The 18,753-nt window shown below is 41.2% G+C and overlaps 1 protein-coding gene across 1 annotated transcript in view; it reads left to right on the forward strand.

The window, feature by feature from the left end:
- NUP210 (nucleoporin 210) overlaps positions 1-18,753 on the forward strand; it is a 215,141-nt gene that overhangs the window by 162,830 nt on the left and 33,558 nt on the right. Inside the window, exons 17-20 of the mRNA XM_007950623.1 lie at positions 1,210-1,402; positions 1,956-2,062; positions 3,197-3,301; positions 3,386-3,487. Coding sequence (XP_007948814.1) covers positions 1,210-1,402; positions 1,956-2,062; positions 3,197-3,301; positions 3,386-3,487 — 507 coding nt within the window. The remainder of the gene's footprint in view (positions 1-1,209; positions 1,403-1,955; positions 2,063-3,196; positions 3,302-3,385; positions 3,488-18,753) is intronic.

Consider the following 18,753-nt stretch of genomic DNA (forward strand, 5'->3'; position numbering starts at 1 on the left):
GACTGCTCTTCTCTCTGGCTTCCTGGCTTTTAAACCCTTTTCTCCTGATCTTCCCGCTTGCTACTTCGGGTGTCCCTGAGTTGTCTCTCCTCACCTGTAAGCCTGGGGCTGACTGCTCTTCTGTCCGGGTTCCTGGCTTTTTATCCCCTTCCTCCTGCTCTTCTGGTCTGCCACTCTGGGTGGGCCTGAGTTGCCTCTCCTCAACTAATCCCTTCGGCTGACTGCTCTTTTCTCTGGCTTCCTGGCTTTTAAACCCCTTTCTCCTGATCTTCCCGCTTGCTACTTCGGGCGACCCTGAGTTGTCTCTCCTCACCTGTAAGCCTGGGGCTTCCTTAAACAGTCCTAAGAATAGAGTTTGTTTAGATTGTCTACCATAAGAGTTCAGACACTGAGCAAACCTCCACAGAGCAACTTAGACAAGTTTGAGATGGGCTACCAGCAGTCTCACCTCAGCGCAGCCAGAACAAAGCCACCGGTATCTCCTGGGCCCACCGGGGGGAGTGGGAGTGGTGTTGTCCTACTTCTGCACAAATGTCCCTTAAACATACAAGTACTAAAATACCAGACTTACTGGATTGGTTGAGACTACAGGACTCCAAGATTTTTGCCCTGAAATACTTTTCAAACTTTGAACCAAAACTAGCCCCTAAGGTCACCTTTTAGTTATATAACAGATTAACTCAGAAAATACAGAGTATCACCCATGAGTATGGTATGTTGTTGTTGTTGTTGTTGTTATGTGTTATCAAGTCGGACCTGACTCGTAGCAACCCCTCCTTGGGTTTCTGAAGTGGTATCACTATGGAAGTAGATTGCCCAACCTTCTTTTCAAGGAGTAGCCGGTGGGTTTGAACCACTAGCCTTCTGGTTAGCAGTCAATTGCCTTACGCACTACGCTACCAGAGCTCCTTTAAAAAATCATCTATATGACACCAAAGGGTCAACAATTATTTATAAACAAAGATGAGAATGTAAGGGGCAGAGAAACTAGATTAATGAAAATGGAACAACCAGAACAGAAATAAAAAGAAGGTTCACACATTGTGAAGATTGTAACCAGTGTCACTGAATAATTTGTGTAGAAATTGTTGACTAGGAACCTGAGCTGCTGGGTAAATCTTCGCTGAGAACATAATAATATCATTTTTAAAAAGTAAGCATGTCTAGTATTGGCCACAGCTGTAAAATTTGATCCTTGCCTTCCTACAGGTCCCAGTCTCCAACCATCGCAACCCCCTGCTCAACCTGGCTGCCTATGACCAACAGGGCCGCAGATTCGACAACTTCAGCTCTCTGAGCATCCAGTGGGAGTCCACCAGGCCACTGCTGGCCAGCATTGAGCTCAGCCTGCCCATGCAGCTGGTGTCCCAGGATGATGGGAGTGGCCAGAAGAAGTTACACGGTGAGCTGGGCTGATGAGCTTGGGTGGCACAGGGAGGAGGAAAAGGAGTAAGAATCCCAAGCAAACAAAAAATGTGCTGTGGTGAGTGAGGCATACAGGGAGTGGTTTATAATCTGGTACTACCTTTATCCAGAAGTAAAAGTTAGAAACCCCATGAACTCACTGTTCTCATTGAATCCAGCGCAGAAATGATGTGAGGTAGGAAATTAGAATTCCTATTGGGATAGGGAAACTAAGGCTTGGAGCATCTACCATGTAAGTGTCCAATCCCAGATTCTAGAGAGGATCTGCCTAACTCTAACATCCAGGCTACTTCATGCAATGCCACCTTCACAACCTTTTGGCAGCCCAGAGTTGAGTCCATCACCTCAAACTTGTCTAAGTTGCTCTGTGGAGGTTTGCTCAGTGTCTGAACTCTTATGGTAGACAATCTCAACAAACTCTATTCTTAGGACTGTGGAGATTTGAAACTTCACACCGGGAGGAGGGAGGAGCTGCTTCAGAGGCAGCAGTAGGGCAGAAATCAAGCACCAGTTTCTCAACCTGGACTCAGGTTTGCAGGCCATCTCAGTTCACGAGGCTTCAGGAACCACATCCATCTCTGCTACCGTGACAGGCTACCAGCAGTCTCACCTCAGCGCAGCCAGAACAAAGCCACCGGTATCTCCTGGGCCCACTGGGGGGAGTGGGAGTGGTGTTGTCCTACTTCTGCACAAATGCTGCCCCATGTCCTAGGGTCCTGAGCTTATTCACTGTGCTACAGCCCCTCAGTTCACTATTCTGCTCATGCCCTCCAGCTTTCACTAGGGGATCTCTGCATATGAATGGGGTGTAGACTTACCTGAATTCTGAGCCTCCTCCTTGACCTCTAGGCCTTTGGATGCCCCCACCCCACATACCCACTCAGGCTATGGGAGTGATCCATTACACATTCCCATCCTGCACCTCTCAGCTTCGTCCTACAGCCACTGGTTACCCTCAGGACCTTCATGATGAAGGCATCCTCATTCTCAACTAAAGCTTTTGTCCACTTCTGCCCCCCTCACCCTGTGTCAGAGACTCCACCCAATGTGCCCAGGGCCTCATGCCATCAAACTTTTGAACATGCTTTTCCCTTTGCTTAGAATGCCACCCTCTGCCCTCCTTTGACTTTTCTCTACTGGTGACCCTTGTGCTTTTAGTTCTAGCTAAAATATCAGCCCCTCTGGGCAGCATTCCCTGAGCCCAAGGACAGAAGAGCTGTTTCTGTGGAAGATCCCTGGGTTCCTTGTGCCTCCCACCCTTCTGATTTAGAAACCCCACACACTGTTGCCCTTGTCTGTGCACACACATGTCCCCCTCACGAGTCCTGCTTCCTTGTCCTAGCATAGCTACTCTGTGATAGCAGCTAGAATAGTGTCTGACCAAATCACTGGATAGCATAGTCTAGCCAAGTTGACATATAAAATTAACTATCAGGCAGGGCGTGTGTGAGAATCACTCTTCATTCCTGGCATGGCACTTGGGGCATAACAGTAAGACAAGGAAGCATCTAAGCAGGGCCGATGATAACTTCCTTATTGATGAGCACTCAACCTTGGTGGGATCCAGGGATGCCTCCAAGAGGAAATAGCCCTTTAGCTGGGATCAGAGGCACAATGGCTTTATTGGGGTTTGTGTCCAAGAAGTAATAGAGGTCTGGGGTGATGCCAGGACATGAGACTTCTAGTTCTGCTCTCTCTGAGGAGGTCCCATAGGGCAGCCCAGTCCTGGGCCCTGGATACCTGTCTGAGGCCTGAGGCCTTATCTCTGCAGCATGATCCTCTTGTGCCAGTGTCAGCCTCCATCGAGCTTATTCTGGTGGAAGACGTGAGAGTGAGTCCCGAGGAAGTGACCATCTATAACCACCCTGGAGTCCAGGTAGAGCCTTTTCCTGTCCCACACTGCCTAGGCAGCCATGTGTGACCACAGGGCTGAGTCCCTCCCATGTCTTCTTCCTCATAGGTGGAACTCCGCATCAGAGAAGGCTCTGGCTACTTCTTCCTCAACACCAGCATCGCAGATATCGTCAAGGTGACCTACCAGGAGGCCAGGGGCATTGCCACGGTGAGGGAAGACTATCATTCTCATTCCTTTTGCAGGCCATTGTGGGATCAATGGATTAACTATTTCAAAAGCTGACACTTGATAACATGAGTTGTAATTAGCAAGGTCTTTAGATTGTCTAGAGTGCCTGGGTGGTACAAATGCTTAATGAGCTGTGCTCAGCATACAGTCACATGGATACATATGCATATATTTATATATACATGCATATATACTCATAAGGAGCTCTGGCGGCATAGTGCCTAAGGCAAATGACTATTAACCAGAAGGTTGATGGTTCAAATCCATCTGCTCCACAGAAGGAAGATGGGGCAATCTATTTCCGTAAAAACTTACCACCTTGGAAACCCAATTGGAGGTCATATGAGTCAGAATCAACTAGATGGCAGTGGGTTTGGTTTTTGGTTTATATAGTCCTGTATGTCTCAACGGCACATAACAACAACATACATAGCTATACACATACATGTCTGCATGTAAACAAATATACCCAGACATATATTTTTCCATTTCTGCTGTTGTTTCGATTATATATGCCATAAGAATTACCAACAGGTCCATTATTCTTGTGCATTTTTTAGTGACATGGTTTACCTTCACTAAGCTGTGTGCATTTCACTTTTATAATAATGTTACCTTTTCCCATCACCAAAAAAAAAGTTCACTCTCTGGAGAATGAATCTCCTCTCCCCCCAAATCAATCTTTTAATTAAGATTAAAATGTTATTTTATTAAAAAAAAAACAGAAAGAAAATTGTTTTTACAATATGTATCACCTTTTTCTACTTTTCCATATTTCTTTCTTGACCTTTTCCCTGTTCTTGAAAGTGTTGAATTAGCTGTGCCCATGGCGTGGAAGAATTTAGCATTCTACTTTTTAGCAGTTATTTTATCCCATGTCTTTTCCATGTTGCTGTGTAGGCTAACTTTAATGACTATAGTCACTTGTGCCATTTTCTTCTTGCAGAGCATTTGGCTTGTTTATGTATGTTTTTGTTTTGTTTTTAGAAATAGTCCTATAGTTATATCAAAGAAAAAAATAGAATTAAAAAATAGTATCTGAAATGTATAAATTCTGCATGATGGGTTATTTATTATGCAATCATTAAAAATAACTTAATTTCAAAGGAAACTCTCATTATTGTGTGTACTGTGTGAAACTGCTATCATAAGTCATAAATATAGGCAGCCAAAGACAAAGCTGTGACCCTGACCCCCAGCAGTGTTTAGAAATTTCAGCTTTGCTGTTGACTTTGGACTCCTCTGAGCCTAAACTCTGCCTTTTCTTTGTTAAAGGGGTAGTTACCAAGTGTTCAAGGAGTGTCACAGTCATACCAACACCAAACTAGACTCTCTGTGACTTGAGAGAGGCCTGGAGTGAGTCAGTGCATTATGTGAAAAAGGAATTCAGGTGGAGCAGCACATGAGCACCAAAGACTCCTCACCCTGACTATGGGGCCCCCTCGAGACCTGAGCTCCACCTTTGCTTTGCGCATTGCCTCATTCATGCAGATGCACCCTCCCAAGTTAAACAACAGCATTAAATTTTATAGAAGGCTAATATTGGAACTGACCTTTGAAGTGACCTAGCCCCAAAGTAGCCTCTCATACATAAAGCCAAGTTCAGCAAGTTCATGGTATAGCCAGAAAGCAAGCCCATGTCTCCTCACTCTTGCTGCAGTGTTTTTACTGTCATAACTCTATGAAGTTCCGTCTCACTGACTTTTTGCATACACTCACTGTCTTTAACACAAGGGTCACAAAAACAAATATCCCACTTCTGGGGTAGAACAGGTATAAAGTGAGTGAGTCAAGTGAGGAGGGTGTGAGGAACATACCTGAAAGTGCCATGCTCAATGGCACTTGATGCTTTGCTTCAGTGTTGAGGGTTGGACTATGGCAAAGTAAACAGCACAGACCATGTCTGAAGAGCAGCACTATGTACTGCTCATTGACTTTATTGTTTTTATAACAGCTTCTCAAAGATATAATTTACATACTGTATAATTCACCCATTTCAGATGTACAGTTCAGTGACTGTTAGTATATTCATAGTTATACTGTCATCACCACAATCAATTTTAAAATATTTTCAACATCTCAGAAAGAAACATCATATGCTTTATTTTCTTTTTACTTTTTTTTTTTTCCTTTCCCTGCCCAGTACCCTCCCCCTGTGCCCCTCATAGTTATGCACACTGCATTTCCTCCGTGTGAATGTTGCCCCTCTGGTGCCCCATGGTCTATTGCTCTAAAGGATGTATCTCCATAGAGTATGTGGGTGCGTCACCCTGGGTTGAGTGTTCTGCATGTAAATCTTGTTAACTGTTGGGCTGAGAGCCAGCCCCTGGGAGTGAGTTTTATTCCAGGCCCAGAATGTATCCCAGGGCCCTGGTATTGAGGGTCTCACCAGACTCCATCTGACCAGTAATTCTGGTCATTATTGAGTTTTTGGATTTTGTTCCATATTTTTCCTCCCACATTATCCAGGATCTCGAGATTTGATCCTCTCCTGAATGGTTGGCATTGGCAGCTGGGCACCATCTAGTTCTTCTGGTCTCAGGGGCCGTCATGTCCTAGGGCTGATTGCTTCCAAATACCCTTGTGGTTTTTTTTGCTCTCTTCTTCACTTCCGATGATAGAAGATCATTACGTGCATCTTAAATGGTTGCTTGAAAGCTTTTAAGACCCCAGTCACTACTCACCAATGTTGGATGAGAAACAAGGCTTTTATGTATTTTGTTGTGCCGGTTGAGTCTGGTGTCCCCCAGTACTATGGTCCTGAGATGTTAGATCGGTTGGATCTCTCTCCCACAGTGTCTGGGTATCTGTGAGGGAGTACTCTGTGTCTGTCTTCTATTGTTTCTGTAAGGATTGCAGGTATTTTGTATCACTGGTATCTGTGCAAGATTAGCCTGCACTGAATCTATCCTTGGTCTAGAGTATACTTCTCTTCACTGACCCCCATCTGATCCTCTCAGGTGTTTATGTGTTTATCTGTAGCCTGGTGTTTGCTGTTAATGGTAATGCAGTATTGTGGGTACACCGGTAGGTATTAGCATCTGTCGTCTATCTCCTATGTGCAAAATTCAGTGTCCTCCCTTTTCCTAATGTTATCATGGTGGTCACAGACTCTTTCCATATATCCCTCCCCTTAACCATGTCAGCGTGTGGGCCCCAACTAGGCTGAAATTAATCCCTTCTCTTCCCTCCCCACCCTGGCAACCTACAAAGTGAGTTCCCTTTCGCAACCAAACCCTTCTTTGTCTTTTTACAGTAATGGGCTCATACAGTATTTGTCCTTCTGCAATTGACTTATTTCACTCAGCATAATGTCCTCCAGGCTCATCCACGTTGTCAGATGATTCGAGTATCCCTCATTGTTCTTAATGTAGCATAGTATTCCATTGTGCGTTTGTACCATAATTTGGTTATCCACTCATCCGTTGATGGGTATTTAGGTCGTTTCCATCTCTTTGCTATAGTAAATTGTGCTGTGATGAACATAGTGTACATATGTCTGTTTGTGCACTGTCTCTCATTTCTTTAGGATATATTCCTAGTAATGAAATTGCTGGGTCAAATGATATTTCTATTTTCAGTTTTTTAAGGAAACATGCCATACCATATGCCACAATGGTTGTACCATTTTACAGTCCCACCAGCAGGGCACAAGAGTTCTAATCTCTCTGAAACCTTGCCAGCATTTGTTATTTTCTGTCCTGTTGAACTTTGCTGTTATTACTGGGGTGAAATGATATGTCATCATTGTTTTGATTTGCATCTCTCTAATGACTAATGATCGTGAGAGTTTCTCATGTGTTTGTTGGCCGCCAGTATATCATCTTTGGTGAAGTGTCTGTTCAAGTCTTTTGCCCATTTGTGAACTGGGTAGTTTGTCTTTTTGGTGTTGAGGTGTTGAAGTTTTCTATAGATTTTGGAGATAAGTCCTTTATCAAATATGTCATAGGCAGATATTTTCTCCAAATCTGTAGGTTTTCTTTTTACCCTTTTGACAAAGTCTTTTGATGCACATAGAATTTCATTTTTAAAGGTCCCAGTCATCTGCCTTCTCTTCTACCTTTTGTGTATTCTAGGTTATGCTTGATAGTCTATTTATGCCATAAATTAGGGCCCCCAGATCTGCCCCTATTTTATCATTGATGAATTTTATAGTTTTGGGTTTTACACTTAAGTCTTTGATCCAGCTTGAGTTTGTTTTTGCGTATGGGGTGAAGTATGGGTCTTGTTTCATTTTTCTGCAAGTGGATATCCAGTTTTGCCAGCACCATTTGTTAAAGATGCTGTCTCTTTCCCATTTCATGGGTTTTGGACCTTTGTCAAAGATCAACTGTCCATAGATAGATGGGTCTATATCTGGACTTTCAATTCTGTTCCATTGGTCTATCTTTCTATCATTGTAATAATCCCATGCTGTTTTGACTACTGTGGCTATATAGTAGTTCTTAAGATCTGGGAGTGTGAGACCACCCACTTTGTTCTTCTTCTTCTTCAGAAGTGCTCTGCTTATCCGAGGTCTCTTTGCTTTCCATATGAAGTTAGTAATTGGTTTTTCCATGTCCTTAAAAAATTTTGTTGGTATCTGGATAGGGATTGAGTTGAATGTGTAGATTGCTTTAGGTAGTATTGACATTTTCACAACATTTAGTCTACCTATCCATGAACAAGGTAGGTTCTTCCATTTATGTAGTGCCCTTGCTGTCTCAAGAAACATCGTATGTTTTAGTTATCGTCCATCTACCTCTCAAACCCACTGCACCCCTAAGCCTAAAGAGTCAATAAACTGGATTTTAATAAATTTTCTATCTTTTTATTTGCCTGTTCTGGCTATTTCATATGTAATATGACTTCTTTCACTCAGTATAATATTTTCAAGGTTCATCCATATTGTAGTATTTATTAGTACTTCATTCCTTTTTATGGTTGGATAATACACCATTGTATACATATATCACCTTTTGTTTATCCACTCATCAGCTGATGGACATTTAGACTTTTTTCTATCTTTTGACTATTATGAATAATACTCCTGCAAACAGTCATGTGTCAGTTTTATTTTAACATCTGTTTCAGCTCTCTTGGGTATATAACTAGGAGTGGAATTGCTAGATCATATGGTAACTCTTTAATTGTTTGAGGAACTACCAAAAATGGTTGAAGCATTTTACTTCCCCACCAGCAGCAGATGAAGGTTTCACTTTCTCCATACCCTCAATAACACTTGTAAATCTAATTTGTGATTATAGCCATTCTAGTAGGTGTGAAATAATATCCCACTGGTTTTGATTTGCACTTCCCAAATGACTAATGATGTTGAGCATCTTTTCCTGTGCTTATTGGCCATTTGTTTTATCTTCCTTGAAGAAGTGTCTGTTCAGATCCTTTGCTGTTATTTGGGTTATTTAGTTTTTTTATGGTCGAATTGAAAAAGTTGCTTATATAATTTCAATTCAAGTCCTTATTAGTAGATGATTGAAAATATTTTCTCCTATTCTGTGCATTGTCTTCATTTTCTTCATGGTATTCTTTGAAACACAATAGTTTTTAATTTTGATGAAGTCCAACTTACCGTTTCTTTTGTTGCTCATGCTTTGGTGTTATAAGATGACTTATTTGCCAAATCCAAGGTCATTCGTGTTGTTGTTAAGTGCCACTGAGTCTACTCTGACTCATAGCAACCCCTTGTAATACAGTAGAATTGCCCCCATAGAGTTTTCTTGCCTGTAATTATTATAGAAGCAGATTGGCAAGTCTTTCACCTGGGCAGCTGCTGGGTGGGTTCAAACTGTCAGCCATTTAGTTAGCAGTCAAGTGCTTACTCTTTACACCACTAGAGTTTCATAAGGTCATGCATATTGATTTTATTCTAAGTATTATAGTTCTAGCTCTTATATTTGGGTCTTTGATCCATTTTGAGATAATTTTTGTATATAGTGTGAGGTAAGGATCGAATTTCATTCTTTTGCATGTGGCTGTCCATTGTCACGGAAGCCCTGGTGGTACAGTGGTTAAAGTGTTCAGCTGCGAACCAAAAGATCAATAGTTCAAATCCACCAGGCACTCTGCAAGAAAGAGATCTGGCATTCTGATTCTTTGAAATTACAGCCTTGGAAACCCTATGGGACAGTTCTACTCTGACTTACAAGGTCACTATGAGTCAGAATCAACTTGAAAACAACAGGTTTGTTTTGGTTTTTGGCATCCATCGTCACGTTACCATTTCTTAAAAAGACTATTCTTTCCCTCATTGAATTGTCTTTTCATCTTTTTTGAAAATCTGTTGCCTGTAAATATATGGGCTTATTCTTAGATTGTCAGTTCTATTTCATTGATTTTGCATCTGTCCTTATGCCAGTAGCACACTTGTCTTGATTACTGTTGATATTAGCATGTTTTGAAATTTGAGAGTAGGATTCCTCTAACTTTGTTCGTTTTTTCCAAGATCGTTTTGGCTATCCTAGGTCCCTTGGGGTTACGTGTGAATTCTGGAATCAGCTTGCCAATTTCAAATAAAGATATCCAGAATTCCGATAGAGATTGTATTAAATCTATAGATAAACCGGGTAGTATTGCCATTTTAGGAGTCCTTTTGTGGCCCAAATGGTTTAAGTGCATTACTAGCAGCCGAAAGGCACTTTAGAAGACAGTCCTGGTGATCTGCTTCCAAAAGGTCACAGTCTTGAAAACCTTATAGAGCAGTTCTACTCTGTATGTATGAGGTTGCTATGAGTCAGAATCAATTCGGTGGCAACTAGCAACATTGCCATTTTAACCATATTAAGTCTTCCAATCCATGAACATGCTGTGTTTTCCATTGTTTAGATATTTTTCATTGCTTTCAATAATATTTTATAGTTTTCAGAATATGAGTCTTGTGATTCTTTGGTTAAATTTATTCCTAAATATTTTATTCTTTTTGATGCTGTTGTAAAAGAGATTTTTTTTTTCTTAACTTCATTTTTGGATACTTGACTGCTAAAGTGTAGAAATATAATTGATTTTTGTATGTTGATCTTGTATCCTGTAACCTTGCTGATCTTCTATAGTAATGCTAATAGTTCTTTTGTGGATTACTTAGAATTTTATATATATATATGAATATATATATAACACCATGCCATCTCCAAATAGAGATAGTGTTTCTTTTTACTTTCTTATCTGGATACCTTTTGTTTCTTTTTCTTGACCAATTGCCTTTACTTGAATCTCTAATACAGTGTTGAATAGGAGTGTTCAGAAAGTCTAGTCTTTTCCCTAATCTTAGGGGGAAAACATACAGTCCTTCACCACAAAGTATGAAGTGAGCTGTATCTATTGAGATAATCACTCAGTTTTGTTTTTTTGTTCTTCTACTGTGGTATATTGTATTAGTTGATTTTTGGGTGTTAAACCAACCTTGCATTGCATTACTGGAATAAATAACACTTTGTTCATTGTAGTATATCATTCTTTTTTTATGTTGCTGGATTTGGTTTGCTAACTTTTATTTTATTTTGTTAGTTAGTTATTTTTGAGGATTTTTGTATCCAGAATAGATACAGGTATCTGAAGTAGTATCTCATTGTGATTTGGATCTTCATTTCACTAATGACTAATAATGTTGTTTCATGTGTTGTTTCATGTCTATTTAATACTTTGCCAGTTTTGAATTAGGTTGTTTTTGTTTTCATTATTGAGTTGTAGGAGTTCTTTATATATACTAGATATTCAACCCTTATTAGATACATGGTTACCAAATATTTTCTCCCATTCTGTAAGTTGTCTCTTCACGTTCCTCATAAAGTTCTTTAATGCACAAAAATTTTTAATTTTGATGAAGTCTAGTTATTTTTTTCTTTTGTTGCTTAGGCATTTGGCATCGTATCTAATAATACATTGAAAAAATTAGGTCCTGAAGCTTTACTTGTATGTTTTATATAAGAGTTTTATGGTTTTAGTTATTATATTTAGGTTATTGACCCATTTTGAGTTAATATTCATGTATCATGTGAGTTGTGGGTCCAACTTTATTCTTTGCTTATGGAGATCCAACACCATTTATTGAAGATAACTATGCTTTCTTCATTGAATGGACTTAGCACCCTTGGCAAAAATCAATTGACCATTTTTGGACTTTTATTTCTGCTCAATTCACCTCTACATCTGTCCTTATACCAATACCAAACTGTTTTGATTACTGTAGCTTTGTAGTGTGTTTCCTTAATGTCTTTTCTTTTTTTAAAATACATTTTATTGAAATATAATTTATGTATAGTGAAATACCTAAAACTAAAGTGACATGGGTGGTCTTTTTTTTTTTTTTTTTTTTTAGGTGAATTCCCTCTGCTCCCCTCCCACCCCTGGCAACCACTGAAAAAAGTTTCCCTCCATGTATCAACCTTTCCTTGACCCTCCACAACAATAAGCTAATACTATATTTGTCCTTCTGTGATTGACTTATTTCACTCAGCATAATGTCCACCAAGTTCATCCATATTATGAGGTGTTTTGCAGACTACTTTATTCTTGAGTGCTACATAGCATTCCATTATGTGTATGTACCATAGTTTGGTCATCCACTCTTCTGCTAATGGGCACATAGGTTGTTTCCATCTTTTTGCTATTGTAATGAACATGAGTGTGCATATATCTGTTCCTGTCCTGGCTCTCACCTCTCTAGGATATATACCTAGTAATGGGATTGCTGGGTCAAGTGGTATCTCCAATTCCAACTTTCCAAGGAATCGCCATATTGCTTTCCACAGTGATTGTATCCCTTCACAGTCCCACCAGCAGTGTGTGGTAGTCCCAGTCTCTCCACATTCCCACCAGCATTTGTTTTCTGTCTTGTTGAACCTTGCCATCAATGCTGGAGTGAGATGGTATCTCATTGTTGTTTTGATTTACATCTCTCTGATGGCCAGTGATTGTGAGCATCTCTTCATGTATTAGCTGGCCACCTGAATATCCTCCTTGGAGAAGTGTCATTCATGTCTTCTGCCCATTTTTCAATTGGATTGTTAATTCCTTTGGTGTTGAGGCATTGGAGTTTTCTATAAATTTTAGAGATAAGTCCCTTGCCAGATATGTAATTATCAGCAAATATGAATTTGTTACTGTCATTTTTGTTACGTGCTTTTTTTGTGGTGTCGATTTCTTTGTTCCATATCATTTTCTATGCTGAGCTCGTTTTGTTTATGAATTATGTTATCACTTCCTTTGTTGCTGTTGTTTTAGTATTAGTTAAATATTTGTGCTGGTTCTCCTTTTTATTTTGATGTGAAGGTTTATCATTTTTCTTTGAGGTTACCCTGTGATTTATAGTTTTCTTCCCAAGTTTAGAACAGTCCATTCTATCTTGTAGTTGTCTTCACATCCCTACCATCTAGAAGTTCTGTAACGAAACAGTTTTTTCCCTCTTTTTGGTTTGTAGTTGTCCTCATTTGTCAGTTGATGTCTCTGGTTCCCTATTTATAATCTTATAGGTTTATTTACTTTGGATACTTCCACACCTGGGTTGGTTTCTGGGTTATATCATCATGTGTGTTAATGGTCAGTTGTTGTTGGCTGTTGTTGCTTCTCTTCCAAAGACCTCCCTTGAGCATCCCTTGTAAGGTTGGTCTGGTTTTAACAAATTCCCTTAGTTTCTGCTAATTTCACCATCATATTTGAGGGACAGTTTTGCTGGGTACATAATTCTTGGTTAGAAATTTTTATCTTTCAGTGCTTTATATATTCTATCCCATTGTCTTCTCGCCTGCATGGTTTCTGCCAAGAAATTCGAGCTTAGTCTTATTGGTTGCCCCTTGTAGGTAACTTTTTGTTTTTCCCATGCTGCTCTCATGATTCTTTCTTTGTCTTTGGTTTTGGTGAGTTTGATGATATGTCTTGATGATTTTCTTTTGGGTTCTATCCTGTTCGGGGTTCGTTGGACTTCCTGAATGGATATATTCTTATCTTTCATCATATCAGGGAAGTTCTCTTCCAACAAATATTGGACATTTTTCTCAGTGGTTTCATTTTTCTCTGCCTGTTCTGGAATTCTGGTTACATGTAGGTTATTCCTTTTGATCGTATCCCACATGAACCTTAGGCTTCCTTCATTTTGTTTGGATCTTTTTTCTGATTGATCCCTTTCCAAAGAAATATTCAGGTATTTGTCTTCAATCTCATTAATTCTGTCTTCCATTGATTCAAGTCTACTCTTTTGCCTTTTTAATATGTTATCTATTTCTAAAATTTTAATATTAATCTTCTGGATTTCTATCTGTAGATTTTGTATCATCTCTAATTTTTTATTTATTTGGTCATTTTGTTCTTGTATTTTCTTCCAAAATTGTTCTAGGGTTTTGTCTGTGTTTTCCTTAATTTTGACAGTGTTTTTCTTGATTTGTCTCTCAATCCATTGAAGGTACCTAAATACAATTCTTTCGAATTCCTTATCAGGGTGTTCCAATGCTGCTTCTTCCTCAGTGATGTGTTCTGGGTCTGTAACCTGCACACTTGTTTCTACTGCTTTATTTTATTTCTTTGTGTGGATTGTTGTCGGTTATCTTCGAGCATTGTGACTTTGTTGTAGTTCTGTTTAATTGGTGGTTGTATGTTGGAGTGATTCACCCAAGATTTTTGTTTTCTTTGTGTATTTTTTTGTTTGTTTGTTTTTTATGTATCTCAGTAAGCAGGGTACTGTGCTTCTCTGTTCTCTGTTTGGCAGCATTTAATGCACTCACCACCTGTCACCTGGTGGGTGTGATAAAGAATGAGAATGGCTGCACAGATCTCTGTTCAAACTATTTGGTAAGAGCAGTTAAGGGTGAGTCAGCCTCTTATTGGTGGTTGTGTATTGTTGGCTACTTGGTGCGGAAAGAAATGGTGGCTCTCACTCAGTAAGTGAAGCTGCAGGACATGTGGGTGTGGTTGGGTCATATGGGCATGGTTACTGTCATCCACTTTCCAGTCCACAGTGTCCAGTATGTCTTTCTGGTCCCTGGCAAGTGGAACTTGTTCTTATGTCCCTGGAATCTGAGAGAATGCTGTCATTTTAAATATCCAAAATGGTCAAACTGCTTGTAAACATTCAAAGTGGCTGTACCCTTGGGATAGCCAAAAGCCGATAGCTCAGTCTGCTCCCTCTTCTCTGCTTCCCCTTTTATTCAATAGCCTCTATGTAGTCCTTATTCACCAGTCCTCCATGCAGCCCCTGGCTAGAGCGGGGCCAATTTTTAGGTTAATTCTTAGGTCCTAACACCACTTGGTAATGTCCAAGGTATACGTGCCGTCAGGATTGCTGACAGTCCTAAAGCTCTGTATGTCTCTCTTTTCAGAGTTTTTGTGCAGGTTCTTTTACTAGTTGGAGTTTAGTGCACTTCTGTATCCTACCTTTCAAAGCCCAGGGCCCCAGGATTATCTTTTGTGTCTGTGTTAATTGGTTCCTCTTTTCTTTGTTGAAGAGGGTCTGTGTAGTTTGTCTGCCTATTCTGCCATCTTACCAGAACCCCCTCCCCAAGCATATTTATTCCTTTGTTAAAGAAGAATAATTCCCTAGACGTTTCTCCTACCATGTGAGTGAGTGTTCATTGTCAAATCTTTCATATTAAAAGGAAAATCTCAAACCATAAATCATTCTGAATGCTTGACATATATCTTGTTTTGCTTTGCTTCTAGAGATTAAATATAACTCCCCTATTATCAAGAAGAGAGAAGTTTCGAGTTGGGAAAAATGTGTACAGTGCAAACAATTTTTGGGAACCCTTCCACACATATTTTACCTCACACCTACCACTTTGTATAAGTCCTGAGGGAAGATGTACGGCCTGAGAGAGGTCTTTCATCCAAGAGCAAGTCTCAACAGTCATTGGTGGAATAGGCAGCCTCTATAGTTAGTGAGGGAGCTCTGGTAGCATAGTGCCTAAGACTCTTGACTGCTAACCAGAAGCCTGGCAGTTCAAACCCACCAGCCACTCCTTGGAAGGAAGATGGGACAGTCTACTTCCATAGTGATACTGCCTCGGAAACCCAAGGAGGTGTTGCTATGAGTTGAATCCGACTCAACAGCACATAACAACAACAACAACATAGTGAGTACTCTGTCCCTGGAAGCATTCAAGCAGAAACTGGGGAAATTGTCTCAGTACTCAAGACAGAATTCAAGCATCAGCTGTGATAGTTCTCCAGCAGGTGTATAATAATAAGCCCCTGTTCAGTTCTAAAACACTGCAATCTAAGATTACCTCTGTGTAGTTCCTGTCAGCTGTAGGTTCTAGGATTCTTGAGTTGAGATGAGTTCTGATGTCTCCATTTTACAGATCAGAGCCTGAAATTAAGAGTGGTCAGGTGGAACTACAGCAGTTCTCTCTTTTGATTGTAGATTGGCCTCTGGCCTGACTACCTCCCACCCTTTCCTTGGGTTCTTACTGAGTAGGGCAGAGTTCCCCATTGCAGGCATGGCTTGGTGCTTGCAGCTCATCAGCATCCCATTGGCCAGCCCCATGAAAATTGCTTTTGTCCCAGAAGATTATGGGGAATCATCTGGACCACTTAGGGTCTCTGCTACTCCTGATTTCTGACTTGTGCCAAAGTCCATTTCAATGGCAAGTGGAAATTGGGTTCTGCTTTCTTTTACCTCTTATATAACCTGCAGGGAGAATTTTTCATGGAGTGTTAATAATCTGTGACAGGTCCTAGCAGCTTCTTCAGATGGTTGTTTCTGAAGGATGTTTACACATTTCTCTTGCATTTTGCAGCTGCTAATTAGCAGCATTCTCATTTCCCTTAATCACAGAGACAAGAAAGCCCTCAACAGTTCTTCAATTAGCTTGTAGAGAATGTGTCTAACTCTCTTATTGATACACATTCAAGATGCAAGCAAGGCTTATGAGTGTGTTTCGGCTTCCACATGTCTCTGGAAAGAACTATGGAGCTCACACAACAGGGCTGCTTTGAAGGTTATTGTGCCCGCACAATGTGCTGAGGACTGCTCAGGGCTGTGATTAAGTTGGCTTGCACAGCTCCCAAAACTCTTCATAAGGGGCTTTTATTTCACTTTTGGCTGGCGTGCAAATAGGACTTTTTACCCAATTTAAACTTAGGGTTTCTTTTTTCTCAACAATTCTTTACATTTCAAAGTAAGTCTTCAAATTAGAGCCCGTGCAGTTATCAGAGCAGGGGAAAAGGCCTACTGTGTGCTGACCACCTCTCATCCTTCATTAACTCACTCAGCAAAGATTAAGCACCTATGGAGTGCCTGGCTCTGCAGACACTGGGGATTTAAGTCAGCCACAAGCCCTGCTCTCAGGAAATGTGACTGTATCTGAGGCTACTCTGTCCAGGGAAGCATGGCATGTAATAGTGTCATTTTATACAAGAGCAGACAGAGTAATGGGTAGGGCATGCACACTTCCCAGAAAGGAGACTATAAGTAGGAGGCAGCTATAGGACTTGGACCATGGTACTTCATCCTGAGCCTGGATGCTCACATGTGCTTAGTGTCACCCCCACTAGCCACCATGAACTCCACTCTTCTGGCAAGGTCTGACCACCACACAGGCAGGCTGCAAACCATGGAAGCTGATGGCTCCAGTGGCATTGGAAATCTCTGTAGAGTCCTTGATCTTCTACAAATTCCAGCTGTCAAGGGACAAGTCAGGAGTGTGATGGGGCTCCAGGAAGTGGGGCACTGAGACAAGTCAGGTAGAATCTCAGGCCTGGAGGGTGTGAAGGGATGTCATAGTCTCAGTGTGCAGCAGGAGAGCTGCCTGTGGCGTAACTCACAGTCTTTTAATGAGGAGCAGTAATGCATTCTTCATTGCTGAGCAGATGACAGGGCTTGTCCTTGGTCCAGTATCCACTGACATGCTCAGGTGGCATCTTCAACACTTACAAATTAGGATGCAAGCTTGGTGCTGATTCCTCATCTCCTCTCCTTCCCAAATGTTCTCTTCAATGTTGGGAAAGAGGCGAGTAGGCCCCAGGCCCCAGAGCTGACTTTGGGAAGGGGGGTAGTGTGATGGATGCACACAGTCTCCAGATCAGGAGTGAATACAAATCCTCACCCTGCTGCCATCTGGCTGGCAAGCCCTCTTCCCCTCCCTAAGCACAGCTCCTTCATCTCCAAAGTAGCTATAGTGAGCTCTCCCTTAAATGTTGCTCTGGGGATTAAAGGATTGATGTATGTAAATATATGGTGTCCCTAATGGGCAGTCGGTTAATGCACTCAGCTACCAACTGAAAGGTTGAAGGTTTGAGCCCACCCAGAGGTGCCTCAGAAGAAAGGCCTGGCAATCTACTTCTGAAAAATCAGCCTAGGAAACCTTATGGGGCATAGTTTTACTCCGAAACACATGGAGTCACCATGAGTCAGAGTCAACTTGATGGCAGCTGGTTTATGTAATTGTATGGGACAGGCCAGGCCATAAAGGCCCTCCACAGATAACAGCCTGGTGGCACCTCTGCTTCTATCATCCAGATGACTGGACACCCATTCTTTAGAAAATCAAGTGGGAGAGGAATTAATTTTCCCACTGCCATTTTGTGTCTTTGTTTAAAATGTGCAAAATGGTCCTTTGGAAGGAGAGAAAAAAGAAAAACTTGCCTTCCCTTCCTTCTCTTGCGTGGGCCTGCCGGCAGTAGGTGCAACATGTAATTTCTTTGCCTTGTGAAGGACTTGCCAGCTCTGACAGTAGTAACTTTTGCAAGAGTGTCAAATCAAAGCCTCAAATTATGTTCTCAAAGAAAGCTCTCATTTCTCTGCAATTTCTACATGAGTTTTCTTTGGGAGTATAATAAGCCAGGGCAAATTGTCCTCAGCAGAATTGGTGACCTGGTGGCTCCCAGACCCCGTTTCTCAGCTCATATTAATACCAGGCTGTCTTGGTGATGGCTCGAATTATCCAGCTGTCATTTTGGAGCATGAGCGTGATTTCCACTCTGGGGTCTTTATTAATCTGCTTTAAGTCATTGTTTGAAATAACCCAGGCTACTTCATCTGAGTGGGTGTGTCCTGGAGTCAATTATCTCAGTAGAGCTTGCAACTTGGCCCAGCTGTAGCACCTCTATCCCCAACTAACTGTGGGCTTTGATCTTTTCCCACCAGCCCCTCTTCTCCCCTGTGGCCCACAATTTCATTCTGGTTGCTGGAAGCATCAAGCCTTCCCCCAGGAACGTGGCAGAGCATGGTGGAAGGTGCCCTAAGCCAGGAGCTAGGGTACCTGGGCTTCTCTCCAGCTCTGACTCTTCACAGCTATGTAACCCAGGGCAGTTTCCCATAC

This window comes from Orycteropus afer, unplaced genomic scaffold, assembly GCF_000298275.1.
Source record: "Orycteropus afer afer isolate SDZICR_OR568_19922 unplaced genomic scaffold, OryAfe1.0 scaffold00283, whole genome shotgun sequence".
NCBI classification, from domain to species: Eukaryota; Metazoa; Chordata; class Mammalia; order Tubulidentata; family Orycteropodidae; genus Orycteropus; species Orycteropus afer.